The sequence below is a fragment of the Acanthamoeba castellanii genome (genome assembly GCF_000313135.1).
Source record: "Acanthamoeba castellanii str. Neff unplaced genomic scaffold scf7180000084599, whole genome shotgun sequence".
NCBI lineage: Eukaryota > Discosea > Longamoebia > Acanthamoebidae > Acanthamoeba > Acanthamoeba castellanii.
Window position 1 is genome coordinate 68,975 of NW_004457442.1, and position 23,693 is coordinate 92,667.

General features: G+C 63.3%; 4 protein-coding genes and 1 pseudogene across 4 annotated transcripts; 1 reads left to right on the forward strand and 4 right to left on the reverse strand.

The window, feature by feature from the left end:
- Positions 1 to 339: 339 nt before the first annotated feature.
- On the reverse strand, positions 340 to 12,043 carry ACA1_057190 (annotated as a pseudogene).
- Positions 12,044 to 13,064: 1,021 nt separating this feature from the next.
- ACA1_057200 (zinc finger domain containing protein) lies at positions 13,065 to 15,491 on the reverse strand (the record flags this gene model as incomplete). Its single annotated transcript, XM_004339052.1, has 11 exons — positions 13,065 to 13,109; positions 13,188 to 13,275; positions 13,351 to 13,430; positions 13,519 to 13,753; positions 13,876 to 14,052; positions 14,172 to 14,326; positions 14,412 to 14,467; positions 14,544 to 14,623; positions 14,737 to 14,896; positions 14,979 to 15,315; positions 15,459 to 15,491. 11 exons carry the CDS (start codon positions 15,489 to 15,491, stop codon positions 13,065 to 13,067), a joined length of 1,446 nt encoding a protein of 481 aa, XP_004339100.1.
- A 188-nt stretch (positions 15,492 to 15,679) lies between these two features.
- ACA1_057210 (uncharacterized protein) lies at positions 15,680 to 16,601 on the reverse strand (the record flags this gene model as incomplete). Its single annotated transcript, XM_004339053.1, has 3 exons — positions 15,680 to 15,827; positions 15,910 to 16,029; positions 16,144 to 16,601. 3 exons carry the CDS (start codon positions 16,599 to 16,601, stop codon positions 15,680 to 15,682), a joined length of 726 nt encoding a protein of 241 aa, XP_004339101.1.
- A 179-nt stretch (positions 16,602 to 16,780) lies between these two features.
- On the reverse strand, positions 16,781 to 17,881 carry ACA1_057220 (uncharacterized protein; the record flags this gene model as incomplete). Its single annotated transcript, XM_004339054.1, has 1 exon — positions 16,781 to 17,881. One exon carries the CDS (start codon positions 17,879 to 17,881, stop codon positions 16,781 to 16,783), a length of 1,101 nt encoding a protein of 366 aa, XP_004339102.1.
- An 805-nt stretch (positions 17,882 to 18,686) lies between these two features.
- Positions 18,687 to 23,596, forward strand: ACA1_057230 (Ubox domain containing protein; the record flags this gene model as incomplete). Its single annotated transcript, XM_004339055.1, has 14 exons — positions 18,687 to 19,785; positions 19,867 to 20,163; positions 20,260 to 20,394; positions 20,477 to 20,842; positions 20,905 to 20,977; positions 21,141 to 21,330; positions 21,405 to 21,717; positions 21,801 to 21,908; positions 21,988 to 22,114; positions 22,358 to 22,526; positions 22,550 to 22,853; positions 22,939 to 22,978; positions 23,061 to 23,153; positions 23,260 to 23,596. The coding sequence occupies 14 exons, from the start codon at positions 18,687 to 18,689 to the stop codon at positions 23,594 to 23,596; spliced, it is 3,651 nt and encodes a 1,216-aa protein (XP_004339103.1).
- Positions 23,597 to 23,693: the final 97 nt, after the last annotated feature.

The window sequence follows — 23,693 nt, forward strand, 5'->3', positions numbered from 1 at the left end:
GCTGTGTAGGTGATAGGCCGGGTGATGATGTTGATAGTGTTGGTGCGGTACGGAGGCTCCGCCCTGTCGGGCAACCGGGTTGTGAGGTCTCCCCTTTTGGCGGCGAAGTCGATTGAACCTTACCATTTAGAGGAAGGAGAAGTCGTAACAAGGTCTCCGCACCACGCTTGTGGAAGGCGCCTGGAGCTGGCAAGGCCCCTTCTGCAACCTCTCTTCCTCTCTGAAAGAAGGCAAAGACCAACAACAACAACGTGCAAGGGTGTGGTTTACTGGTGTGGTGTGTATTATGGAATAACATAGATTTACATTATTGGTCTTTAAAAGACGCATGCACACGCCTTAGAGAGGGTACGTGGCGGGGTCCTTCAACACCGTCGGTCGGGTGCACTTGTAGACGATGGCTGCCACGGCGCCGAGGACGAGCAGGAGGGCCACCAGGACGATCAGGGAGCCGCCGAGAACCGAGGTGAGCACGATCAGGAGCGTGTGGTCGTCCGGCTGCGGCTCCTCGGAGTAGACCGAGCAGGAGAATTCGAACTCGACGGTGAAGGTGGTGTTGACGAGGTTCTTGTTGGAGAGCAGCCGGTAGGTGCCCGGCTTGAGGAAGGGCGGCGTCGAGGTGGTCGTGCCGCGCTCCAGCAGCAGGTCCGGCACGGGCTGCGGGCCGCTGAAGGAGATGACGTGGTCCAGCACGTCGCGGTTCTCCAGCACGAGCACATCGCCCACAGCCACCCGCTTGCCGTTCCACCACGTCGACGAGTCCACCGTTTGCGGCTCCACCAGCCGCACGCGGTGCTGGTGCGCGCCGCGCGGGTAGTGCGCCGTGTTGTAGGCCACGCGCGTGACCAGCTCCGGGCGGTGCGGCTCGTAGTAGTAGGTGGTGGCGAACCACCCGTGCACGTCGTTGAAGGGCATGATCGCGCAGCAGTGGTGGTACTCGGTCGTCGACGTGGACGTGGACGTGGACGTGACGTTGCGCGCGGACTCAGCCGTGTAGACGCAGCGACCGCACACGTCGACCTGCTTGGTGTTGTAGCTCACGCGGAGCGTGAAGCTGACCGACGAGCTCTCGACCGAGGTGATGCGGTAGAGGCCGGGCTCCTGGATGATGATCTCGAGGGTGTTGCCCGGGCGGAGCGCGGCGTAGTCCCAGCGCGTCTGGATCTGCTTCACGCGCGCCACGTCGGCCGGCACGTCGAGGCGGTACATGATGAGCGTGTAGGTGTGGCCCGCCTGCAGGTTGGTGATGGCCAGCTTCTCGCCGGTCTCGAGCGTGTCGCGCAGGATGATGGCCTCAAAGTCTTTGATCGTCGCCGTCGTCTGCGCGAAGGGCAGGAAGCAGCACTGCGTGTTGTTGCCGCCGCACACGCCGCAGAAGTCGCGCTTGGTGTCCGACCACGGGATGCCGTCGCAGCCCGCGCACTGCGTGTTGTTGCCGCCGCACACGAAGCACTGGTCCAGCTGGCCCGCCGGGCACGAGCACGCCGGGTCGGTGATGACGTGCTGGCCGAAGCACTGGCCGGCGCAGTCCTTGTCGGCGTTGAAGTCGCGCCTGGTGGTGCCCAGCGCGCACACCTGGCAATCGTCCAGCACGGCGGTGCCGTTGCACACGCCGGCGCAGTCCTGCCACGAGTTGGGCTCGAAGCCGTCGCCCGGCACGTAGCACACGTTGCAGTCGTCCCGCGTGGCGTTGCCGAAGCACCGCCCCTGGCAATCCTTGTCGGCATTGGGCGCCACGCCGGTGGAGCCCTCGACGCACTTGCCGCAGTCGTCGACGTAGGCCGAGCCCTTGCAGACGTTGTTGCAGTCGACCGTGTAGCCGCTGCCGTTGTAGTAGTTCTCGGGGGTGGCGCACACACCGCACGGGTTGTAGCGCGCGGTGCCGTTGCACACGCCCATGCAGTCCTTGAACTCGTTCACGTCCCTGCCGGACGAGCCGCCCACGCACACGCCGCACTCCACGGTCGCGCTGCCGAAGCACAGGTTGGCGCAGTCCAGCTCGTTCGCCGCGCAGCAGGTGCCCCGCTTGTCCACGACTCCGCCGCACGAGGTGGCCTGCCGCTCGGACGCCGTCATCGCGGCCGCACCGCTCGTCTCGTCCTGGTCGAACCGCTTCGCGGTCGTGCCGTTGAAGCCGCACACCTCGCTCTCCGTGATGGCACACACGCCAGCGCACGTCTTTGTCATCGGACCCTAATCATACGACACACACGGCACACACACAGTGAGAATGAAGGGAGCGAATGAAAGAATGAATGAACGAATGAATGGCGTACGTCGAGTCCGGAGGAGCCGCCGACGCAGCGCAGGCATTCATTGATCCGGGCTGTGCCGGCGCACACGCCAGCGCAGTCGATCTTGGCGGTGCCGAGGCACACGCCGGTACAGTCGCGCACGGCGTTGCCGTTGCAGGTGCCCGCGCAGTCCATGCCGTGGGAGATGTCGAGGCCGGTGTCGCCGCCGACGCAGTGGCCGCACGGGTTGAGCTTGCGCGGGCCGCCGCACTCGCCGGCGCAGTCAGCCAGGTAGGCGTGTGTGTCGCGGTCGGCGCCGCACTGGCCGCAGAACTCGGGCGTGGAGCCGTTGCACACGCCCATGCAGTCCTTGGCGAAGCCCGCAACGCGGCCGGTGGAGCCGCCCGTGCAGAAGCCGCACTCGTCGATCTTGGCGGTGCCGTTGCACACGCCGGCGCAGTCCTTGGCCTTCTCCGGGTCGTAGGCGTCGACGAACGGGTCGTAGCACACGCCGCACACGTCGCGGCGCGCACGGCCGCGCGGGGTGCCCTTGCAGTCGAGGCACGAGGTGCCGTTGCCGCCGCACACGCCGCACACGTCCTTCTGGAGGTCGGACGGGTCGACGATGATGGTGCCGTGGAGGGCCGGGTTGTTGGAATCGTGCCACACGTAGATGCCCGGGCTGAAGAACCGGTGCGGCGCGCTCGCGGCCCCCGGTGCCATCACGGCCGGGTCGCCCTCGGCCGTACGGGCCAGCTCGGCAAAGTCGTACGTGGCCCACCCGCGGGCCGCGCCGAAGCCCGAGAACATGGCCACGCCATAGGAGGTGGTCATCTGCATCGACGCCGCCGTGCCCACCTCGGGCGCGCCCAGCTCGCCGTCGCCGAAGCTGGCCTCGCCATTGTCCTCCGGCTTGTTCTCCTCGGGCTTGGCCGCCGCGCCCTCCGAGGCGCCCTCCTTGGGCTTGGCCTCGGGCTTGGCCGTCTTGCCCCCGGTCGTGGTCCCGCCCTTGGCACTGGCAGCCTTCTTGGCACCCTTCCTCACCACACGCTTGCTGCGCGCATTGGGGCACAGACACCGCACCTCGTCGAGCGCGGCCTCGTCGTCATGACCACCCTGCTGCTGGTAGTCCTCGAAGTAGGACAGCAGCTCCCGCTTGCGCTGGGCCGCGGTCTGCTGCACCTCGGAAGCGACGGTCGAATTGGCGGCATCGTCGTCGGCGAGCAGCGCGCTGAGGTGGTCCAGCTGCCGCTTGCGCGAGTCCAGCATCGACAGCGCGAGCTTGCGCAGGGAGAACGCCGGCTGCAGCTCCGTCGCCGTCGGTTTCGAGCTGGGCAGCGCCTTGCCGCGGTTCTTTGCGTTGCTGCGGCGGTGGTGGCTCTTCAGCTGGGCCGTCGCATGGCGGCGCTGCTCCTCGAGGACGGCCTGGCGGCGCTCTCTCTGGCGCCGCGCCGATTGGTCGGTCGAGAAATCCTCCTCGTCGGCAAAGTCCTCGTCATCGTCGTCGTATTCCGGCTCGGCGCAGCAGATGCCGTTCATGGCAAAGTCCTCCACCTGCTCCTCGTCGTCCTCGTCGCCGCCGCCAAAGTAGTGGCTCTCGCTGCGGCGCCTCTCCTGGTGTGCCTCGCGCATGCCACGAAGGCGCGCCTCCGATACGCGGCGCATCGGTTCGTCCACGCGCCTGCAGGTGGGTGAGTGTAGTGATGCCGCGCGAGTTGTTAGTTGAAAGAAGATCATCGTCATCGTCATCATAAGAGATCAAAAGAACAGCGCACCAGCCGGGGAAACGGGAAAGGCCTAGCACATCGTCGCCGTCGGCGATGCCGAAGTGGTCGGCCGTGGCGGGCATGGACGACGACGGCGACGAGGAGGAGGAGCGCTTGAGGTACTGGGAGGTGGCGTCGGGGACGGGGGTGGGCACGGCGGGGTCGGTGCCGTCGGGCTCGGTGTGGTCCTTGATGACGAGCATGGAGGTCATGTACTTCTGGACGTAGGCGTTGACGGTGTCGTCGTCGAGGGTCATCGGGGGCACCTCGCCCTGGATGTCGAAGCCGCGGTTCTTGAGGGTCTCGAGCTCGAATGTGGGCGCGCCGAGGTAGTCGTAGACGCCGCCGGTGATCTTGACGTTCCAGTCGAGCATGTTCTCCCACACGACCATGTCGCCCACCTTGACGCGGCGGATCTTGCTCGAGGCGTCGTCGCCCAGGCGCACGTACTGGACGCTGGCCTGCGACGGGCGGCGCACGCAGCACGTGGAGCCGTCGCCGCCGCACTTGCCGCAGATGTCGACGGTCTTGCCGGAGAGGGGCACGCCGTCGCAGCCGGCGCAGAGGCTGTTGTCGCCGCCGCACACGCCGCACACGTCGACCTCGCCGAAGCAGGCCACGTTGACGGTCTGGACGACGTGCGAGATGATGTTGTCGGGCGTCGTGTCGAAGCCCGAGTGGAGGATGACGGCGTGGATCTCCTGCTGGCCGTAGAGGGCCGTGTTGCGGGTGTCCCAGTAGGCCGAGAGCGTGTAGCGGGTGGTGCTGATCACGGAGCCGCGGATGCGCGGGACGGTGATGGTCGAGATGAGCCGCCCGGAGCCGCCCACGGCGCCGTGCCACAGCTGTACGAGCACGTTCTGGCGCGTGAAGGTGTCGCCCAGCACCGTGACCGACACGTCGTAACCCTGAGTATACTTCTTGCCGACGCCGCCCTTGACGGCCTTGACGCCCACCGTCTTGTCCAGCGCCACGTTCTGCAGCGTGTAGCCGTCGTCGCGCAGGTTGTGGAACACGAGGCTGTAGCCGTGGTTGTTGTCCTCGTGCGTCTCGTTGATCTCGTCGTCATCGTCGAGCGTCGCGTGGATGTTGTTGGTGCCGTCGAACTTGAACAGGAACGGCACGTCGCGCTGGCCCTGCGCCGGGATGATGTTGATCCGCGTCGCACCGATGAGCGTGCGGCCCGGGAAGAGGCACGTCAGGTCCAGGCAGTTGTCCGGGCTGCCGCGCCACAGCGACACGCTCACATCGGAGGCCTGCACCATGGCCTTGTTCCGCACCGTCACCGTCACCTGCACCACCTCCCCGAGCTTGGGGAACGGCGGCGACGCCACCATCTCCTTCGTCAGCATCGTGCGGTCCCTCTTGAACGTCGTCCACCCTATATATAAATATAAAGAATATAAATTAGAGCATGTTGATGACGTTGTTGATGATGACGAGAAAGAAATGGAGAGGCGACACGTACACCAGGGCAGGTTGAAGGTGGGATCGGGCTTGCTGTACTTGCGCTGCCACCAGTTGGAGACGCCCGGGTAGTGGCCGGGCTCGGCGCTGTAGTCGACCTTGAGGTACTCCTGGCCGGCCATGGTGCGGGCGATGTAGACGTAGGGCTGCACGCGGTAGGCATGCTCGGGTGAGATGGCCTCCAGGTAGCTGTGCACCGACGCGTCCCGGTTGATCGACGCTGAGCTCGTCGCCGAGTCCATGTTCTCCGCCGACTCCTCCTTGCCGCCCGCATAGCCCGTCGAGACTGAGATGCCGATGGGCAGCTTGATCTGCGGACCCACTCCCATGAACGCCCCGGAGAACTGACCAACCGACCGACCGACGATGGTGTGTGAGCCATTACACATAACACAACGCCAACCCACAAGAACGCGGGGGAGAGGGGTAGGCGTACGATGTAGTCGACGCCGACGCTGACGCCGACGGAGCCGCTGGCGGCCTTGCGGTCGGCCGAGTGGTTGAGGATGACCTTGTTCTGGGAGCGGCCGGACTGCTGGTCGACCCACTGCTCGTGGGCGTTGGCGCCCATGGTGACCTTCTCGCCCACCATGATGCGGTTGACCGGGTTGAAGTCGCTCGGGGCGCGGGCCGGGTAGGTGAGGAGGTTGAAGGGCTCGTGGTCGGGCGTGAACCACCAGAGGTCGCGGCCGTCGGCCTTCTGCACGCAGCGCTCGCCGCAGCTGGACGAGAGCCAGATGTCGAGGGTGCCCACCTGGTTGCCGTTCTGGTCGACGATGGGGTACTTCCACAGATCCTTGTCGGTGGAGATGTAGAGGACCGAGTCGTCGCCGGAGGCCACCATGTCGCGCGCGACGGCGATCTGCTCGGTCGTGGCCGAGCCCGTGTTCTCCGAGCTGGACTTGAACTTCTGCCAGGCGAGGTCCACGTTGCCGAACACGACGGCGATCTTGGCGTTGAGCTGGAACCCGTGCGCGTTGGTCTCGGCGCTGGCCGTCTCGCGCGTGACCTCGAACGACGACACGACGCCCTCGATGTTGGACAGCTGCGAGAAGGAGCCCGCCCCGTGGAAGGTGCCCGGGTTGACGATCACGTCGGCCCCGTCGAGCACGTCGTAGTGCGTGGGCGGCGCGTTGAGCACCGCGATCAGCTCCGGCACGCCCTCGAAGCGCACCGTGCTGGGCTCGCCCACGCGGAAGCCGAGGCCGTAGAGGTTGCCCACTGTGAGGGCCATGTTGTTGACGGTGGACGTGTCCAGCTCCTCGCCCTCCTGGTAGTGCGGCCCGCGGTAGCAGTGGCGGCCGTTCACGGCGAACGGGTCGTCCACGTTGGGCTGCGCCGTGAGGCTGGTGAGCATCACCTTGTGCACCGTCGAGTCGGCCGTCGACGTGTACTCGACGGCCACCAGCAGCTCGTTGGCGTAGGTGTCGTCCACGTTGCCGATCGCCATCCGCAGCTCGCGGCTCCGCGTCGGCGCGGCGCTCGCGTCGACGGGACCCAGCGGCAGCTCGTACTCGAAGCGGCCGAAGAGCTCCATGCAGTCCAGGCGGCGGCACTTGGTGCCCGTGCCGGGCGCGTCGATGCGGAAGATGTGGGCCTTCTGATCGGTGGTGAAGCCCAGCACCACCTCGGCGTCGCCATCGTCGTCCAGGTCGCCGGAGACCATGCGCAGGTTGATCCGCTGCGCAAAGGCCGGGTCGGCGCCCCACAGGGCCGGGCTCGAGGACGGGTAGGCGGTGAGGACCTTGGTCTGCTTCATCGGGAACTCGTCCTCGGTCTGGTCGATGGCGTACAGGTACACCCGCACCTCGCTGTCATCGGCCACGCCCAGCGCCAGCTCGCTCGAGCCGGAGCCCTCGTAGTTGGCCAGGTTGACCGTCACCGCGTGCGGCCGCCGGACCGAGCGCAGGCTGTTCTGCGACACCGGCGACAGGCCCGTCGTCTCGTTCTGCTGATAGAGCGTCCACGCCACCGTGCTGCTGTCCTCGATCCAAGCCACCGCCAGCTGCAGACATTGAACGTGAGAACGATGACCACGCAGAGAAGAGAGAGAGAGAACTTACCATGTCGAAGCCGAACATGCCGACGTCGCCGGCGGCGAGCGAGTAGGAGAAGCCGAGGGAGTCGAGTCTGGCCCCGCTCGGGAGCAGGACCGGGAAGGATGGGCTGCCGGGGATGGGCAGGGGCATGGCGGTGTCGAAGAGGTTGCGCATGATGGCGGTGCGGTCGAAGCAGCCGCAGGCCTGGAGGTTGGTGCGGCTGAGCTTGTTGTTGCCGGCGCCCCAGACCCCTTCGTCGTCGATGGCGAGGTCCCACAGGAAGACCTGCAGCGCGCCCGTGGTGCCGTCGATGAAGCCAAAGACCAACTCCGGGTAGCCGTCGTTGTCAAAGTCGCCAGTCTGCATCTCGATCTGGCCGCCGAGCACGACGGGCGAGCCGCCAATGGTGAGGCTCTTGTAGACGGCGGTGGTGGGCCGGTTGGCCTCAATGTAGGTGAAGGCCGCATGGAGGGCGCCGCCCTGGTAGCCGAAGAGGGTGATGGTCTCGTCCTTCCAGTCGTTGTCAAAGTCGGCGCTGGCGCTGGCCATGAGCATGCGCTTCTCCACGGGCGGCGCGTCAGTGGACTTGAACGCGGCGTTGGAGTCGGCGCACTTGGCCTTGACCATGAGCGCCTTCTTGGGCCGCACCGTGCTATAGGTGCACGTGGGCGCATCGTTGGCACGGCGCGGCCGGAAGAAGGGCTCGGCCACGTGCCGCACGTGCGTGTTCTTGTAGTAGTGGTCCTCCGTGCCGGGGTAGGACCAGGGCAGCTCGCGCTCCTTGGAGTGGTGCTCCCTGTCGCGCCTCTTAAGACTCGTCGAACCATCGCTGCGCTTGGACTGCGAGCCGGCGCTGTCCTCATCGGTGAGCAGCGAAGCCTGGTCGGGGCACGGCGGCAGCTCGCCCGGGCACAGATAGGGCTCGCCGATCTCGTCGGCGAACTGCGTGTCGATCGCCGCGAGCTCGCACGACGTGTGGCCCACGCACACCGACGCCACGCGCTGCTCGACGATGGTCCGGGTGGCCTCGCAGTCATCGTACACGGTGACGCTGTTCTCCTCGCACGAACCGTCGAGCTTGCCGAAGCGCGCCCACAGGATCTCCGAGATTACACCGCCCTGCGGGCACTCCAGCCGCAGCACGTCCTCCTCGTTGGCCGCCCGCGCGTAGAGCTGACCTCCGCCATAGCCACAGATCGAGTTATCGACCTCTGTGTGTATTGGAATGTTTGGCATGTCAACGTAAGGATCTCGTGTTAACCATCATGTATACATATGATATTAATATAATTCGATAAAAGGAGAGGCGCGTACGAGAGCTTTTCAGGCAATACTCCGATTGGATGTCGATGTACCACTTGGCGATGTGGCCACGCGACGCTGGGGCGTTCACGGTGAGCACCCAGTCGGCGAGCGCCGGCAGGCCCTTGAGCGAGGCCAGTTTCGGCACGGACGCCATGGTGTACTGCAGCGTCGTAGGCGACGGCACTCCACTGCCAAGCGGCGCCGAGTCTGACGGACAGATGCCAGCAGCATCAGGCGTCAGAGTGCAGTGTGACAAACAACATCAAGGAGGGAGAGGGGGGGGGACGCACTCGTGGTGGCGACTTTGAGGACGATGTCGGTGGTGATGTTCTTGGCGCGCGGGCTGGTGTTGGGCATGCCCTTGCGCGTGAGGGTGAGGCTCACCGAATCCGGGTTGCGGTGCACGAGCTCAACGTAGACCGACAGCGACGTGATGCAGTCGCCATCGGAGAAGCCCAGCCCCGTCAATGGGAACTTGCCCGGCACGTTGCCCTTGCTCTGCCACGGCGTTACGGTCTTGGCCAGCGCTCCTGATTTCCGTCGACACATGAGAAGAGAGAGCAAGAGGGAGAGAAAGAAAAAAAAGAAATTGGGGGGGGGGGAGTGGCAAGCGAACCGGCATCGAGCTCGTCGGTGTGAGCATCGCAGAAGGCAGGTTCGTTAAGGCCCTGGCCGCGGATGACGTGGACCGAGCCGAGGGTCACCTGCGAGAGAGCGGTCTCTAGGCCGAGACTCACCGTCTGCCGCTGCGTGAACCATCCGCCCTTCCAGCGCTGGAACAGCGGACCCAGCACATTGGCACGGTCCTTGGCTCCCGTGTTGGGCGAAACCTACCCATGTACGTGACCAAGCCAACGTCAGCCAAGCTAATATTAAAATAAAAATAAAAATAAAAATAAAAATAAAGATAAAGAAATAAGAAAACAAAGAGATTCCGGAGGAGTGGCCCAAATAAATGCGTACCAGCTGAGCGAGGGTCTTGTCGAACATGGGGATATCGGTTCGGTCCTTGAGCTTGTCGGCCCAAGCGATGGATGAGGGCGCCCGCGAAGGCACCGGAAGAGCCACCTCGCCGAGACCCTTGACGTCGTAGATGACCTCGGCCTTGTTGATGGTGACCAGCGCCAGCGAGGACGGGTCGGTAGTGTACACGTTGCCCTTGAATCGGCCGGCGAAGTCGAACGACATCGTCAGCTCGTAGTAGGCGCACTGCGGGTTGTCCGGCTTGCGCCGACACTCGCTGTACCGGAACGCCTTGGCGTCGCCACCCTTGATGCCGAACTGAAATTGTGTGTGCATGTGGGTTAGCACGGCATCGCCACCGTGATGAACAGAAGGCTCGCGAAGGGGGGTATCATCGTACGAGAGGCTCGGTGGAGGGACCATCATGCCAAGAGAGCGAGAAGAGGTCGGCGTCCTCGCCTCCGACGCGGTTGTTGCCGTCGGCGTCGGCCAGCACGACGCGCAGGGTCTGGTCTCGGAAGACGCGGATCTCGCCGTCGGCGTCATTGCTCACCACCTGCACGGTGGAGCTGGCGGGCGAGAACGGGCCATAGAGAAGGAAGCGCCGGGAGTCCCGAGAGCTGATGTCCTGGTTCGTGGCCTCGCGGCGCCAGATGAGGGTCACCATGGCCTCGCGCTTGTCGGCCGTCGGGCGCGAGAAGGTGCCCTGGGGGACGATGCACAGGCCCCGGAGGGTCAGCGAATCTGCTTGGGAGATGGGCTGGTTGTCGTAGGGCACCAGCGGGCCGCTCCACACCACGTCGCGGACTGTCTCGATGCGGTCGCCCGAGGGGGCGATGCGCTGGGTGTTGCCGCTCCAGCTGACCTCGCAGATGGTTTGGATGGACGGGTCGCTGTCAGGGTAGGCACGGCCAGACACCGCGATCACGATCTCCTTGGTGTAGTCACCTCCAATGGGCGACACCGCCTGCAGGATCGGTTCGCCGTCGGGGTATTCTGAAAAGGGAAAAAGCGGTTCAAGTTAGTTCTATAGGAAGCCGAGTGTAGTGTTTCTAGGGAACGACGCACTGTTCTGGCACTGGGCGCCGTAGTAGAGGTAGTTGGCGCACACGCACTCCAACGCGATGGCGTCCTTGGACCACCAGCAGGTGCCGTTGTTCTGGCAGGCCGCCGCACAGGTGGGGAAGGCGACCGTGGCAGAGCGAGAGACGCCGTACACGGTCTGCACCTGCACCTGGGTCTCCAAGTTGGACACCTTGTCGGTCTCGGGCAGGGTGAGCGTGCACTTGATCTGGTTGCCTGATGGAATGGAGTGTGATGTGTTAGTGCCACGAACCCGGTTGGATAGAGGGGGTTTGAAGCCAGCCACGTACTGGAGATGGTCATCGACGACTCGACGCAGGACATCTGGGGGCCGAAGATCTGCACCACGGGCTTCTCGTCCGGGTCGGGGTTGAGCTCTCGGCCCTCGATGGTCAGCTCCAGCTTGCTGCCCGTCGTGACCTCAATTTTTGTCGACGTTATGCGTGGCGCGCCCGGCTGTTTCCGGAAGGTGGTCCCAGGAAAGGGAATGCTCAGTAAAATAAAAGTGGTGTTCTTTGATCCCATTCGCCAACGTTGTCGTGGCAACTGGGTGACGGGGCGGTGATGGGGGTGAGGCAGGTACGTACCGCGGTGTCGGAGGTGAGCCTGGTAATGGTGCCGCTGGCCCGCATGTAGCACGCGCCGTCGTCGTCGGGCATCTGGAGGCCCGAGGTCCAGCCGAAAGAGGAGCCCTCGGCCATGTTGCCGATGGTGTAGCGCTGGATCTCGGACCCCCGCTGGCCCTCGTCGTCCTGGCCCAGGTTCCAGGTGCAGGGGTCCCCGTCGGCGTCCTTCTCGTACATCTCGACCTCGACCTGGATCTCGCTCTTGGTGGTGGAGAAGTTGATGTCCCACCCGGGCGAGAAGTCGGGGTTGATATCGTCGAAGGTCTGGCGCCAGAAGCACTTCTTCGAGCCCGTCGCCCCGATCTCAAACTTCCACACATACTCCTCTCCCGTATTGTCGTCGAGGCTGCGATCACAGAGCGATGAAGCGGGCTTGGTCAATAATCTCAGGCTACTTAGAAACTGAGAGAGGGGAGGGCGTACTTAAGGCAGCGGCCGGTGGTGTAGAGGCGGTCGACGCGGAAGGCGTAGTCCCCTGCCTGGCAGGTGGGCACGAAGAGCACGACCAGCGCACTACACAGCAGGAGAAGTGAACCCGCCACCCATTCGATTCGGCCCATGGTGTGGCCGCGTGCGTGTAGGTGATGGCTACGGGCTTTGTTTCCGCCCCAGGCGTCCGGCAGTGTGTGAAGGTGAAGTGATGAAATGAGAGTGGGCCTCTCTGGCTCTTTATGTCCCCTGACCAGCCTAGACTCGGTCGCCGGCTACGGTGAATAAGGCACTATTGGCAGTTGCCTGGGTCCGAGAGTAACTCTGGGCCCTGGTTACATAACTCCGGGCCGCGGTCGGCAGTTCCGTTTTGAGTCCAACCCGATCACACGGCCGACGCACTCGTTCGAGAGTGGGCGGACCACATCTGCGCGAGGGGACAAGGACAACGGGGGGGGGTGGCCGTCGCCCGGCGGGCACGGAGAAAAGGTGAGGAAGAAAGGCCGTTGCTGTGCGGCACAGCGAGCACAGAGAAGGTGAGAAAGGTAAGCAGTCGCCGGCTACGCCGTTGTCGCGGCTCTCCGCAGAGAGCAAGGGGCGTGCGATCCCGCACACAAACTGGCCAGCTTGCAAACAACAGCACAGAGCACGACACACACAGGGGGTCTCGGGGGTCGGTTTTGATGGTCGTGCCCTTGATCTCCTCCCGGATCTTGATAAGTTCGCGCTCCTCCCTCTGGACTCGCTCTCGGTGGCTTTTTCATCAACGTGCACGCACTCAGAGTGGGAGGTGGCCCTAATTGCGCACGTACACACAGTCAGTTATTTGGGGGGGGGGAGTGGCGCGGCGAGAAAGGCGAGCGCGGGTCCTGCTGCTGGACACGTTGCGCGATCTTGTTGCGACGGGTAGATCCCCGGCAACGGCACGCCGAAGCTGCACCCCATCAACATATAAACTTATGGAACATGCAGAAGAAGCAACAATGTGTTCAATACTAAAACAAAATCAATAACGTAATGGTGGGCTCTCAAGGATCTGTGGTGGGTAGGTGGTACATCGTTGCACATATCGTCGTCTTTGGGCTGGTGGGCAAACCAAGAAATGGGCGACCATGAACGCTTCTGAGCAGTAATGGTGTATTCGGTTCAAGATCAGGGGAGCATGTACACCACCTTGTTCCTTCCCTCCATCTCCAGCTGTTAGATTGGGGTGGAGGGAGAGCGAGTCAGTACCGGCCCACCGCGAGCGGGGTATGGGGCGAGGACGGTACGTACGTAGGCGAGTTGGATGCGCGGGTCCCGCTCCATGAGGTACCGAATGAAGTCGTCCGTCACCACCACCAGTCGCCCGTCCTTCGTTCGTCTGTCGTCCGAACCACAGGTCCCCCGCGTAAGAGTCGGTTGGTGGTGGCTAGTGGGTGGTAGTGGTGGGTAGTACCTGTCGGGGAACTGCTCGGGGAAGACACAGCAGGGCACCACCGCGAAGCACTTGTTGTGCGCCAGCGCAAAGTCCACGATCTGCGCCCCGCCCGCCCACGACCACCACCAAAGAGCCAAGTCAGCCACCGGTCAGTGCATCGTGGCTGGTGGAGCGGAGGGCAGGTACGGGCTCGGTGGCCTGGTCCGAGTGCAGGCCCACCACCGCCGAGCAGTCCCGGAGAATAGCGCGCGCTGCCGCGGGTGCGAGCCGTTCCACCTCGGCCACCGTCGCCGGCTGCTGCGGCGAGGCAGCAGCGGTCTCCTCACCGCCCCCGTTTCCTTCGTCCGTTGGGGTCCACAGCCCAGGCTCGAACCACGTGCAGATCTGGCGGAACGCCGGCTTCTTCTGTTTCTTCAACTGTCTGCACACGACCACACCATCGTCAACACCACATCCCGCATACGCGTATCACCGCACATGCATCACGCACACGCACCACCGCACCCGCACCACCACACGATGAATGAAGATGGGCGCTGGTACTTTTTCTGCTTTTTGTTGAGCTTGGCAAGGCGAGGTTCGATGAGGGTGGTGGGGATGTCGTGGCCGGTGCACTGCAGCTGGAAGGAGAGGTAGCCCTTGCCTCCCGCCACGTCCACCACTCCGCTCCCCTCACGCAACCGCTCCGCCCCGAACGTCTTTACCAACCACTCCCGGAAACTGCAGCGCAAGACACAGCACACGAGACACATCGCACGCGCACGACACACGCACACAACACACGCCCATACGTGAGCGTTGTGGCAAGTAGTAAGCGATGGGTGGAGGAGGGGGAATACATTTTGGCGCGGGCGGATCGAGGGAGCTTGTCCTCGAACGGGTCGGAGGGGTCGTGCTCCTTCTGCCTGATCTCGGCCTTCTCCCGCCGGTGTTCCTCGATACGCTCCCGCTCCGCCTCGCTCACAAACGCGTGTCGGTATTTGCACCGCTCGCCCTGATACGTAATTTCGCGATTAAGTTGGCGCACACAGCGAGCAACATACGACACGATACGACACGGAGGAAGAAGACGGTGGTACGTGTTCGCACTTGCCCTTCCACCAAAACTTGCACAGCGGGGGTATCGCACTGCCGTCTGTCGGAAACGTGTGGCCGCGCGAGGTTGGTAATTGTCCGTAGAGCAGAGAGCAGAGCAGAGCAGAGAGGTGTACCGGCAGAGACCGCGCGCTCAGGGACGATGGCCGAATGGCGGGACACGTACGTCGGATTCTTGCTCTCATCGGGCGAACGCCTGTGTCGTGCGGTTGTGCATGTGTTGTGTGTGCCGTGCGTGTTGTGTGACCAGCGAGTGTGAGTAATGGAGCGAATGACAAGAATGGTCAGCAATGGGAGATCAGCTCGAACCGGCGTGGGGTGAAGTGTTTGCCCCGCTTATTGGCCGGACAGCAGGCGTCGCTGCCGCTGGCAGCCGTGGCCGTCTCCACCCACTGCTTCACCAAGCGCAGGTTCGTCACCGTTATGCTCAGCGTACCCGCCGTCGTCCGCTCCGGAAAGCCCTCCGCCTCTATCGTGTTGCGTGTTGTGTGTCGTGTCGTGTCATGATTAGTTGGTCATCGGACGTTCACACATTGGTGTGAGGCACGCACCGACGACGTCGCCCGGTTTGACGTTCTTCGTGGTCCACCAGAAGCTGCGCTCCCGCTCCTTCTCCCTCTCCTCCGCGACATGATCGCCATCAGGGGCAGGACCCTGCCACGCGGGGAGGATGAAGCGGAGCTGGAGGACGGCGTCCTCGCCCGGCGCGAGGCTCTGGAGGTCGAAGAAGGCCAGGCGCCGGCCCAGCAGCCGCTTCACCACCACCCGCCCCTCGGCGCACACCCGCTCCTGGCGCTCCTCTCCCGGCTGCAGGTCCTCGAACGGCGCCAGCAGCCGATGGAACGTAGACGCTGTCCGGCCTTGCAGGGCGCAGGTCTCCTGATCCTCCTGCCCAATTTGATTGAATTAAATCAGAATTTGTCTTTTAAAAGAAATGATCTTCTACGCCTAAGCTGCTTATCTATCGATCTCGGTTCACACGTGCGACCTCGACAACCTCGGGGAACTTGCGGCAAGATGTAATACGATACCCCCTCCGGCACAGACACAATCTCGCGTTCCATGAGAAAACAACATACAATGAAACAAAATGTTTATCATAAAAACTCGCCACAGCGAAATTTCTGTACGGTCACGTTTTGTGCTCGCGTCTCGCCTGCCACGGTGGCGACAGCCGCGATACGATCAGATCAGCTGACGGTGAACTAATGTGCACGTGGAGAGGGCGACGGCGGCCACGTCGCACGAGCAATCACCAGTTGTCGTGCTTGTGTGCCTGGAGCCACTCGCGTGCGATGGTCCGCGCCCCTCCCTCGCCCGGGTAGCAGCCGTGCAGCCACCGGCCGTTTCCTCGGTAGCGGTGGGCTCGCACGTAGTTCTTCTCTACTGACCGTCGATACCTGCAGGCAAGTGCTGGTTAGCGAACAATGCCAAGTATGTGCGTGGTGATGTAGATGATAGAGTGCGTCGCAGGTGAGGTACTGCTTGGTCTGCGTGCTCTTGCCCTTGAGTGTGGCCTTGTTGACCTTCATCACCTTGAACGTCATGTAGAGCAGGTTGTCATTGGTCTCTGCGTCGATTGGGAGCAGCTTCGTAGACCTCCTGAACTGCGCTCGACCCTGTGTAGCGATCCGTTACCGTAGTGATATGAGCACACAACGCCTGGGTGTGCGGTGGTGCGTGTGCGTGTGCGGTGGTGCGTGTGCGTGGGCGGACGCGGGTGTTCGTGCCGTGAAGAGGCCGATGAACTGCTTGTGGAAATACGAGCGGAGGAAGGCGAGCGTGATCTCCCATCGCCAGCCCTCAAACTTGAACGTGTGCGGAAGCGGGACATCGCGGCTGGCCGGCAGCGGGTAGTGCATTTGGCTGGGCGTCCAACCAAAATGCCACTGCCGCCAGTGGTCAGCCATGAGGTGCCCTCCCTGCCTGTCTCGCCGAAGCCGCTCGTGGTCAGCCCGGGCGCTCTCCACCTCGTCTTCCAGGTCGCCATCTCGACGAGCTCGTCGCCTGCGCAGGTCGCAGGCGCGCAGGTCAGCATAGAGCGACCTGAAGTACTGCGCCTCCTTCCGGTCCCACTTGCGCCCGACCTTGCCTCGCGTCCGCCGTCCAGCTGTTCCGCTTCTTCGTTTCTCCCGACAGACCGCAGCGAATCGCCGCCTCTCCTCGTGAGACATTATCGCGCAAGCGTCCCCGCCTCCTCCACGGCCATCTTCGTCTTCATCAATGAGTGGACTGATTTGATAGAGAATGGCGAGGAGTTGGGCCGCTTTCATCCGCAGTCTCGAGGTCTCTAAAGCACACTCACACGAACGGCGCAGTTGTCAGCTCGCGCAGGAGTGATTGCAAACCAAAGCTAGAGAGGGATGGACAGAGGGAAGTGCGTGGACGGACCGGCCATGTGCTCGCGCTCGGACTTGGCGCAGAGCGTGCTGATGAGCGTTTCCTTGTGTCTGGCGATGAACGCCAGCACCTGTTCGTCTGCGTCGACGAGGCTCAACAGGAAAGCGATAGTGCTGAGCGCTTCAGCACGTTCAGCGTTAGCCGTGGCTGTAAACCTATGCCTTGTCCCGCGCCAAGGAGCCGCATCTCTTCCTCCAACCTCGTCTTCATCTCCCTCCTTGTCATCGTCATCGTCATCGTCATCGTCATCGTCATGGTCTTCGTCTTCGTCTTCGTCTTCATTTTCGTCCTCGACGTAGTCCTCTTCCTCTCCATCGTCGATATTACCGTCGCTTTCGTTATCGTCATCATCACTCTGATTGCCTGTGTCGTCACTCTCTTCATCCCTGTTGTCTACTGAGTCAGAGTTAGATTCCGAGCCGTCAGCGGTGTCCCACAGGCGACGATCTACCGTGGCGGGCTCAGGCCACTCGACCAGGTAGAGCCGGGCAAGCCTGTCGCATGTCTCGAGGCCCAGCCTGGTGTCCTCTAGCACCATGCTCACCACGGCCAACGTGCGCATGGCCTCCCTCCGCAGGTGACTCGCCGGCCCGTCGCTCGCTTCGCCGGCCCATTGCTGGCTGTCGGCGGCGTGGTTGATCAGCACGCGATGCACCACCGCGAGCAAGGGCAGGTCCGATTCGGAGGAGAGCCGCTGCTTGGCCGCCTTCCGCGTCTTCCTATGGGGTCCGGGCTCATCGAGGAGGAGATGGGCGTGTGCGTTGGTGCACAGCACCACGAGCGCCGAGGTGAGCCGTAGCGCTGCCACTTGCAGCCTCCACCCCAGGAAGCGCTCCCTGTTGCGCTTCTTGCCTCCGACGCGCTGTTTGGCGCCTGACCTCTCGTCTTCTTCTTTGTCCTCCTTGGGCTCTTCGAAGACTCGGGCGACTGCGGCGGGTGGCGCCATGACCGGTCGCAGCTTGCTCACGATCCAGCGCCTTAGGGCCAGCAGCCGGTCTCCCGCAGTCGCCCCCTCGCTCTCCAACCAGGCTAGCGTGCGCGGTTTCCGGCGCATCGGCTCGCCTGTGCCTGCAGCTTAGCAAGTTGCCAGCTGGCGTTCCCTCACAATCAAATGCAGAGGATGTAATCAACACATCATCACCATCACCACGTGTACCCTGGTGCTGTACTCGGTACGGCACCCCGGACAGCTCGTGCTGCAACGCGTGGATGAGTCCTTCGGCCGCTCTCTGGTTGTGCCCCAATCGCCACCAATGCGTTACCATGACTGCACCATGCGCTGATGATGATTGAACGGGCACACCATTGGGTCGAAGGAGGGGGGATTCTGTACCTGCTGGCGGCGTAGGTCGGTCTGGGCGAGGAAGGCCTGCCACACATGGTTCGACGGCGGGGCGAGCGGCCACTCCACTTCTTCGCCGCGCTCGCTGGCACCGAACCCACGCTCGCGGTCTCCTACTTTTGAGGTTCGGTCAACCTTCTTCTTGGTTCTCCTTGTGCCTCGGTCTGAGGCAGACGACATCTTTCTTCTTCGTTGTCCGTTTTCGTTTTCTTTCGTTTTTTCTTTATTTCCTTTCTGTCCAGCAGAGATTGATCGATGGAGGAGGACCACAGCGAGTGGCCTGCGTGCGCCAACCTGATTTTGAGGTTGAGGTACCTCTCTGCGTAAACGCCAAACGTTCGCCTAATACTAATCCCCCACTTCGGCAATTCACTGAAGGTTGTGAGGGGGTAGAAACGGACCCATAATGGCAGGCGAGCACGGCAAGCCTAAGTAACCTGCAGCTGGTGCGCGCCAGCTCTTCTTTACTGCTGGCCTCGCTCGTCTCCGAGAGAAGAGGCTGACAAAGAAAGGGAACATGAACGGTGGCGACAGCACGACGGTGACGGTGACGAACTTGGGTGGTGCCCCCAGCCCGCTGCCCGATAGGGATGGTGTGGTGACGAGCACGCTCGCCGAGCCGACGTCGTTGTCGTCTTCTGTCCAACCGAGCCCTGATGCCGAGTGCATAGATGACGAGCCCAGGAGCAGCCCCAAGCGCAGGAGAGGCTGCGATGACGAGGCGCAGCCGACGCGAGAGAGCAACCAGGTGGCCGCCGAAGCCGCCAAGCCCACGGGTCCCGCGGCTGGAGCCAGCACTTCGGCGGCGCCGGTGGACCCGCCGCAGCCAGCAGGCGGCCCGACAGCCGCACCGGTGAGCACTCCCAGCAGCGGGTCCACGCCCGACTACGGCCTCTTCGTCGAGGACCACAAGGTGGAGCTGCAGCGCGTCCAAATCGACGTGCTCCTGCTCGACTTGTGCGTGGACGTACGCGTGCGCCAGGTCTTCGCAGTCTCCAAGCCGGCCAAGCGCAAGCTCGGAGCCAGCGACGACGGCACGACCGACAACGAGGCCGGCCCGCGGCTGGCGTTCGCGTTTCCCATCGACGACGTGAAGGCCGGCGTCTACCACTTCAGCGCCCGCCTCGGCCCCGACCAGGTCATCACGGTCAAGGTGGTCGAGAAGGACCATGGCGACGATGCCGCAAAGAAGCCCACCGGCCTCCGCAACAGGGCGCTCGCCCAGCAGCAGGCGTCGCTCATGACGGCCAAGCGCGACCGATTCGAGGTCGACCTCGGGCGGCACCGGCTGCCCTTCGCCGACCACGCGACCGAGCCCGAGGGTCGCAGGGAGCTGCAGGTGGTCCAGGTGGAGGTCGAGCTGCGCTACATGATGGAGATCATGCTGGCCCGGTCGTCGCTGTTCCGCATCGAGACGGCCGAGGACAAGGCTAAGGTCGACGCCCAGCGCGCGGAGCAGGGCAACCGGTTCAAGTTCGTCTTCCCGGCGCTCTTCTCCTCGCCGCACTTCTGCGCCACCGAGTCGTCGCTCGCGCTGCACGTCGACGTCGAGGCCGCCTCGCCGATCTTGTCGCTCGAGTCCCTCACCCACCCTCAGCTAGCCATGACCCTCGACGGTACTTTGTTTTTCATCGAACCTTTCCATCGAACCTTTCTGGCCCTTGCAGAGATTTAACTGATTGGTTGGTGCTGGCCAGGTGGTGACGGAGGCCTCAGCGCGAGCGGCGATCTGCGGTTGGCGCGGGCGTGTCTGGACAAGGACTTCATCCTGCTGGTCGCAGTGGAAGAGCCCCACCAACCTCGCGGGTGGAAGATGTCCCTGCCGCTCCCGGTCGACACTGACGACCACCAGCAGCCGGCGGAAGACGTCTCCGCAGTGATGCTGGCGCTTTGTCCCGACGTGAGCTCCACCGCCAGCGAGCCCACGCTGGGTACGAGCGGCGATGCTGAGGTCTCGCCCCAGCAGGAGATCATCTTCATCGTGGACCAATCAGGTATCTTACCTCCTGCCACCCCCCCTTAGTCGAGGTTGTGCCTGCGCGGCGGCTCGTACCTAATCCGAAGCCTGCCCTACTACGCGCTCATTGCAGGCAGCATGTCCGGGTCGCCCATGGAGTCGCTGAAGGAGTGCCTCAACATCGTGATCCGCAGCCTGCCGCCCGCCACCACGCTCTTCAACCTGGTCGGGTTCGGCTCGAGCTACAAAATCCTCTTCACCGACGAACGTACGCCTCCAGCTCCCACCTCTTACCTCCCATCACACGGCAAATGCGAACACCGCTCACGCGCGTGTGCGTGTGTGCGCAGATGGCCGGCCGAAGGGGCAGGCGCTCAACCAGGAGACGTTCGACCAGGTGACCAATTACATCCGGTCGATGGGCGCCGACATGGGCGGGACCAACATTCTCTCGGCGCTCGTGGCTGTGCTCGAGGGCCGGCACCAACCGGCGGACAGCAGCAGCTACCTGTACCTGCTGAAGCGAGACAGCGGCGCGCCGCCAATGCTCTCCGCTGCCGGCAACTCTTCGACCCTGCCGCCGTTGCCTCCGCCCACGTGTCCGCGTCAGCTGTTCATTCTGAGCGATGGCATGATGGACAACAAGCGGGAGGACATTCTCGACATACTCCGCAAGCACTCGACCAACACCACCGCCTTCACATTCGGCATCGGCGGTGCGCACCCTTCCCCCCCTCTTCAAAAGGGCGCCTAACTCACTGCCCGCATCACATCAAAGGGACGGCTGATGTGGAGTGCATCAAGGCAATGGCGCGAGCCATGCGCGGCTCGGCCGAGTTCATTTCCCACAAGTGCGTAATCACCATCTGCTCTGCCGTACGCGCGGTTGTGCTCACTCTTAGTACACACGGGTTTAACCAGACACGACATGGAGGCCGCCACTGCGCGTCAGCTTGCTCGTGCGCTGCGGCCAGGCTGGAACGACCTTGCCGTGTCTTGGCTCGGAGATAACAGGCAAGGCCCCGACGAAGCCCAGCACGACGTCGACCAGGGCACCAACGACATGGAGCAGGAGGCGGAGGAGGAGGAGGAGCTGCCCAAGGAGTGGCTGTGTCCCATCACCGGCCAGCTGATGCAGGATCCGGCCGTCACCTCGTGCGGCCACCTCTTTGACCGAACGGCCATCCACCAGTGGCTCACCAAGGTATGCATCATGATACATTCCTTGCACCACCGCTGTACAGCTAACAGCTTGAATGTATGTCACTCTTCCTGCAGGAGTCGCTGACCACGGGCCGTTTCTGTCCCATGTGTCACAACCCGCTCTCGCTGCGCGAGGTGTTCCCGTGCTACCCCATCAAGTCGGCCATCGAGGAGCACCTCTCGAAGCGCAAAAAGTCGTCGGCGGCGGCGGGCAGCTCGACGAAGAACGGCGACAGAATCGCCGCCGCTGCAGCGCTTGGCCAGCCCTACCAGGCGCCCTTCCAGCCGCCGCCGCTCTTCGAGGGCGACACGCTGGTGGTCTACGCCTTGATGCCCTCCACAACCGCATGCGACTCTGCGCAAGTCACGGCTCGCGGTCCTCGCGGAGGTGCTCCTTCCGCCTCCGCTCTCCCACCATCATCGCGCATTGCATGTGTGACTTACAGAGACCACACGCGCCAATCTATGCAGAGTCCATTAAGGAGCGGGTGGTCCTGCGCACGCCCACTTCACAGGTGTCAACGCTGTTGCATAGGCTGGCCGTGCGCGCGCTCATCAAGGACTACCAGCAGGACAACAGTACGGCGCTTGTCCCCCCCCCCACTTTATCTGGCTGTGTGCGTGTGCGAGCGTGCCTCACGGCTTTCGATACACGTAGGCGTGTGGCACTACCGCTTCGCGCGCGTCAAGGACGAGCTGAAGCGCCCGGGCGCCGCGATGTCTGTGCAGCACTACGCCCGAGCCGAGATGACCAAGCTGGCGCTTCTCTACTCTGTGGTGTCTCCGTTCACTTGCCTTTCAGCGGGTGGTATCTCGACAACGACGATTCAGCGCGCCACCAACACTGTGCTCGCGCCAAGCTCTGGGCCGACTTACTCTCCAACCGGAGCTCCGGCAGCAGCGGCACCCGCGCAGGTGGCATACAGGTACTACTCCAACACAAGCTGCCGCTTTCAATCTTTGATTGCACCTTACCTCACCACACACACACACACACACACACACACACACACACACCGCACACGCAGTCCTTCGTATGCGCCCACGTCCCCGTCGTATTCGCCGACGTCGCCCAGCTGGGAGCCGCGTGCCGATCCGCAGGGCACCGCCGATTGGATGGACGGCGTGAGCGGCCTGCCCTTCCCCATCACCACCAGCGGATCCTTCCTGTCGCCGCCCCACAAACCCAGCTCGCCCGTCTACCGCCCCACCTCTCCCAGCTATTCGCCCACGTCGCCAAGCTACAGCCCTGCGTCGCCGGCCTACTCACCCACCTCACCCAGCTACAGCCCAACATCGCCAGCCTACTCACCCACCTCACCAGCCTACTCGCCCACATCACCTTCCTATTCGCCCACCTCGCCCAGCTACAGTCCAACATCGCCGTCGTACTCGCCCACGTCGCCGTCTTACTCGCCCACATCGCCGGCCTATACGCCGACGGCGCCCACGAGCCACAGCCCGACAGCGAACGCCTTCGGCGCGGTTCCGGCCAGCGCGCACCCGAGCGCGATCCCAACCTACGTGCCTTCCGCTCCGGTCTACTGCCCCACCTCGCCCAACTACTCGCAAGGTTGGGTGAGCGTCCCCCTCTCCGGCCCGGCCCCAGCCGTGTCTGTCGTCGACTCCGCACTCGGTGAGCTGACCCTGTACGCCGCCAACCCTCTTCTTTGGGCATTGTGTGGGGCGGGCGCGCTAGGGGCTCATCGCTTGGCGCACACAACATCGCAGATCTACCGCGGCCCTGTTCAATCGCATCGTGAGCACGCAACAGTTCCAGGGCTGGTGGTCCGTGCGCGACCTGGTGCCCTCCTGCTTCTCCGAGTACGCACTTCGACCACCACCACGACGATACCAACTTTGTTTTTTTAACAATTCACACTCTCACGATATCAACGATTTCTTGTGTTGTGCTGTGGTCGTCCTCCAGGCAAGACGTGAGCCTACTGGTCGCGGTGCTGCACGAGGCGTGGCGCAGCTTGCTGTCTGAGCGGACGATGTGGGCGAGCGAACAAGGAAAGGAAAAGCTGGAGGACGAGGAAGACAAGGCCCTGCCGGCCAGCAGGGACAAGACGAAGGACTGGCCCAGGATCGCTGTGACGGTGTTGGTGCTGCTGGAGCTGGAGTCGCCGGCGTTCGAGGCCAGGTTCGTGGTGTGGGAGCCGCTGGCCATCCGAGCCCGCGCCTGGCTCCGGGCGGCGTTGGGGCTGCCCTCCTCGGCCGACCTCCTGCGCCTCATCGCTTCCGTTCGGTCAACCGCACCCTAAATCCCCTTCTTCCATCGAAAGCCCAGACACAGCCAAACGAAACAAAAAACGAAACGAAACCAACAAACGAAGCGAAGCTAATAATTAATTGGTTAAA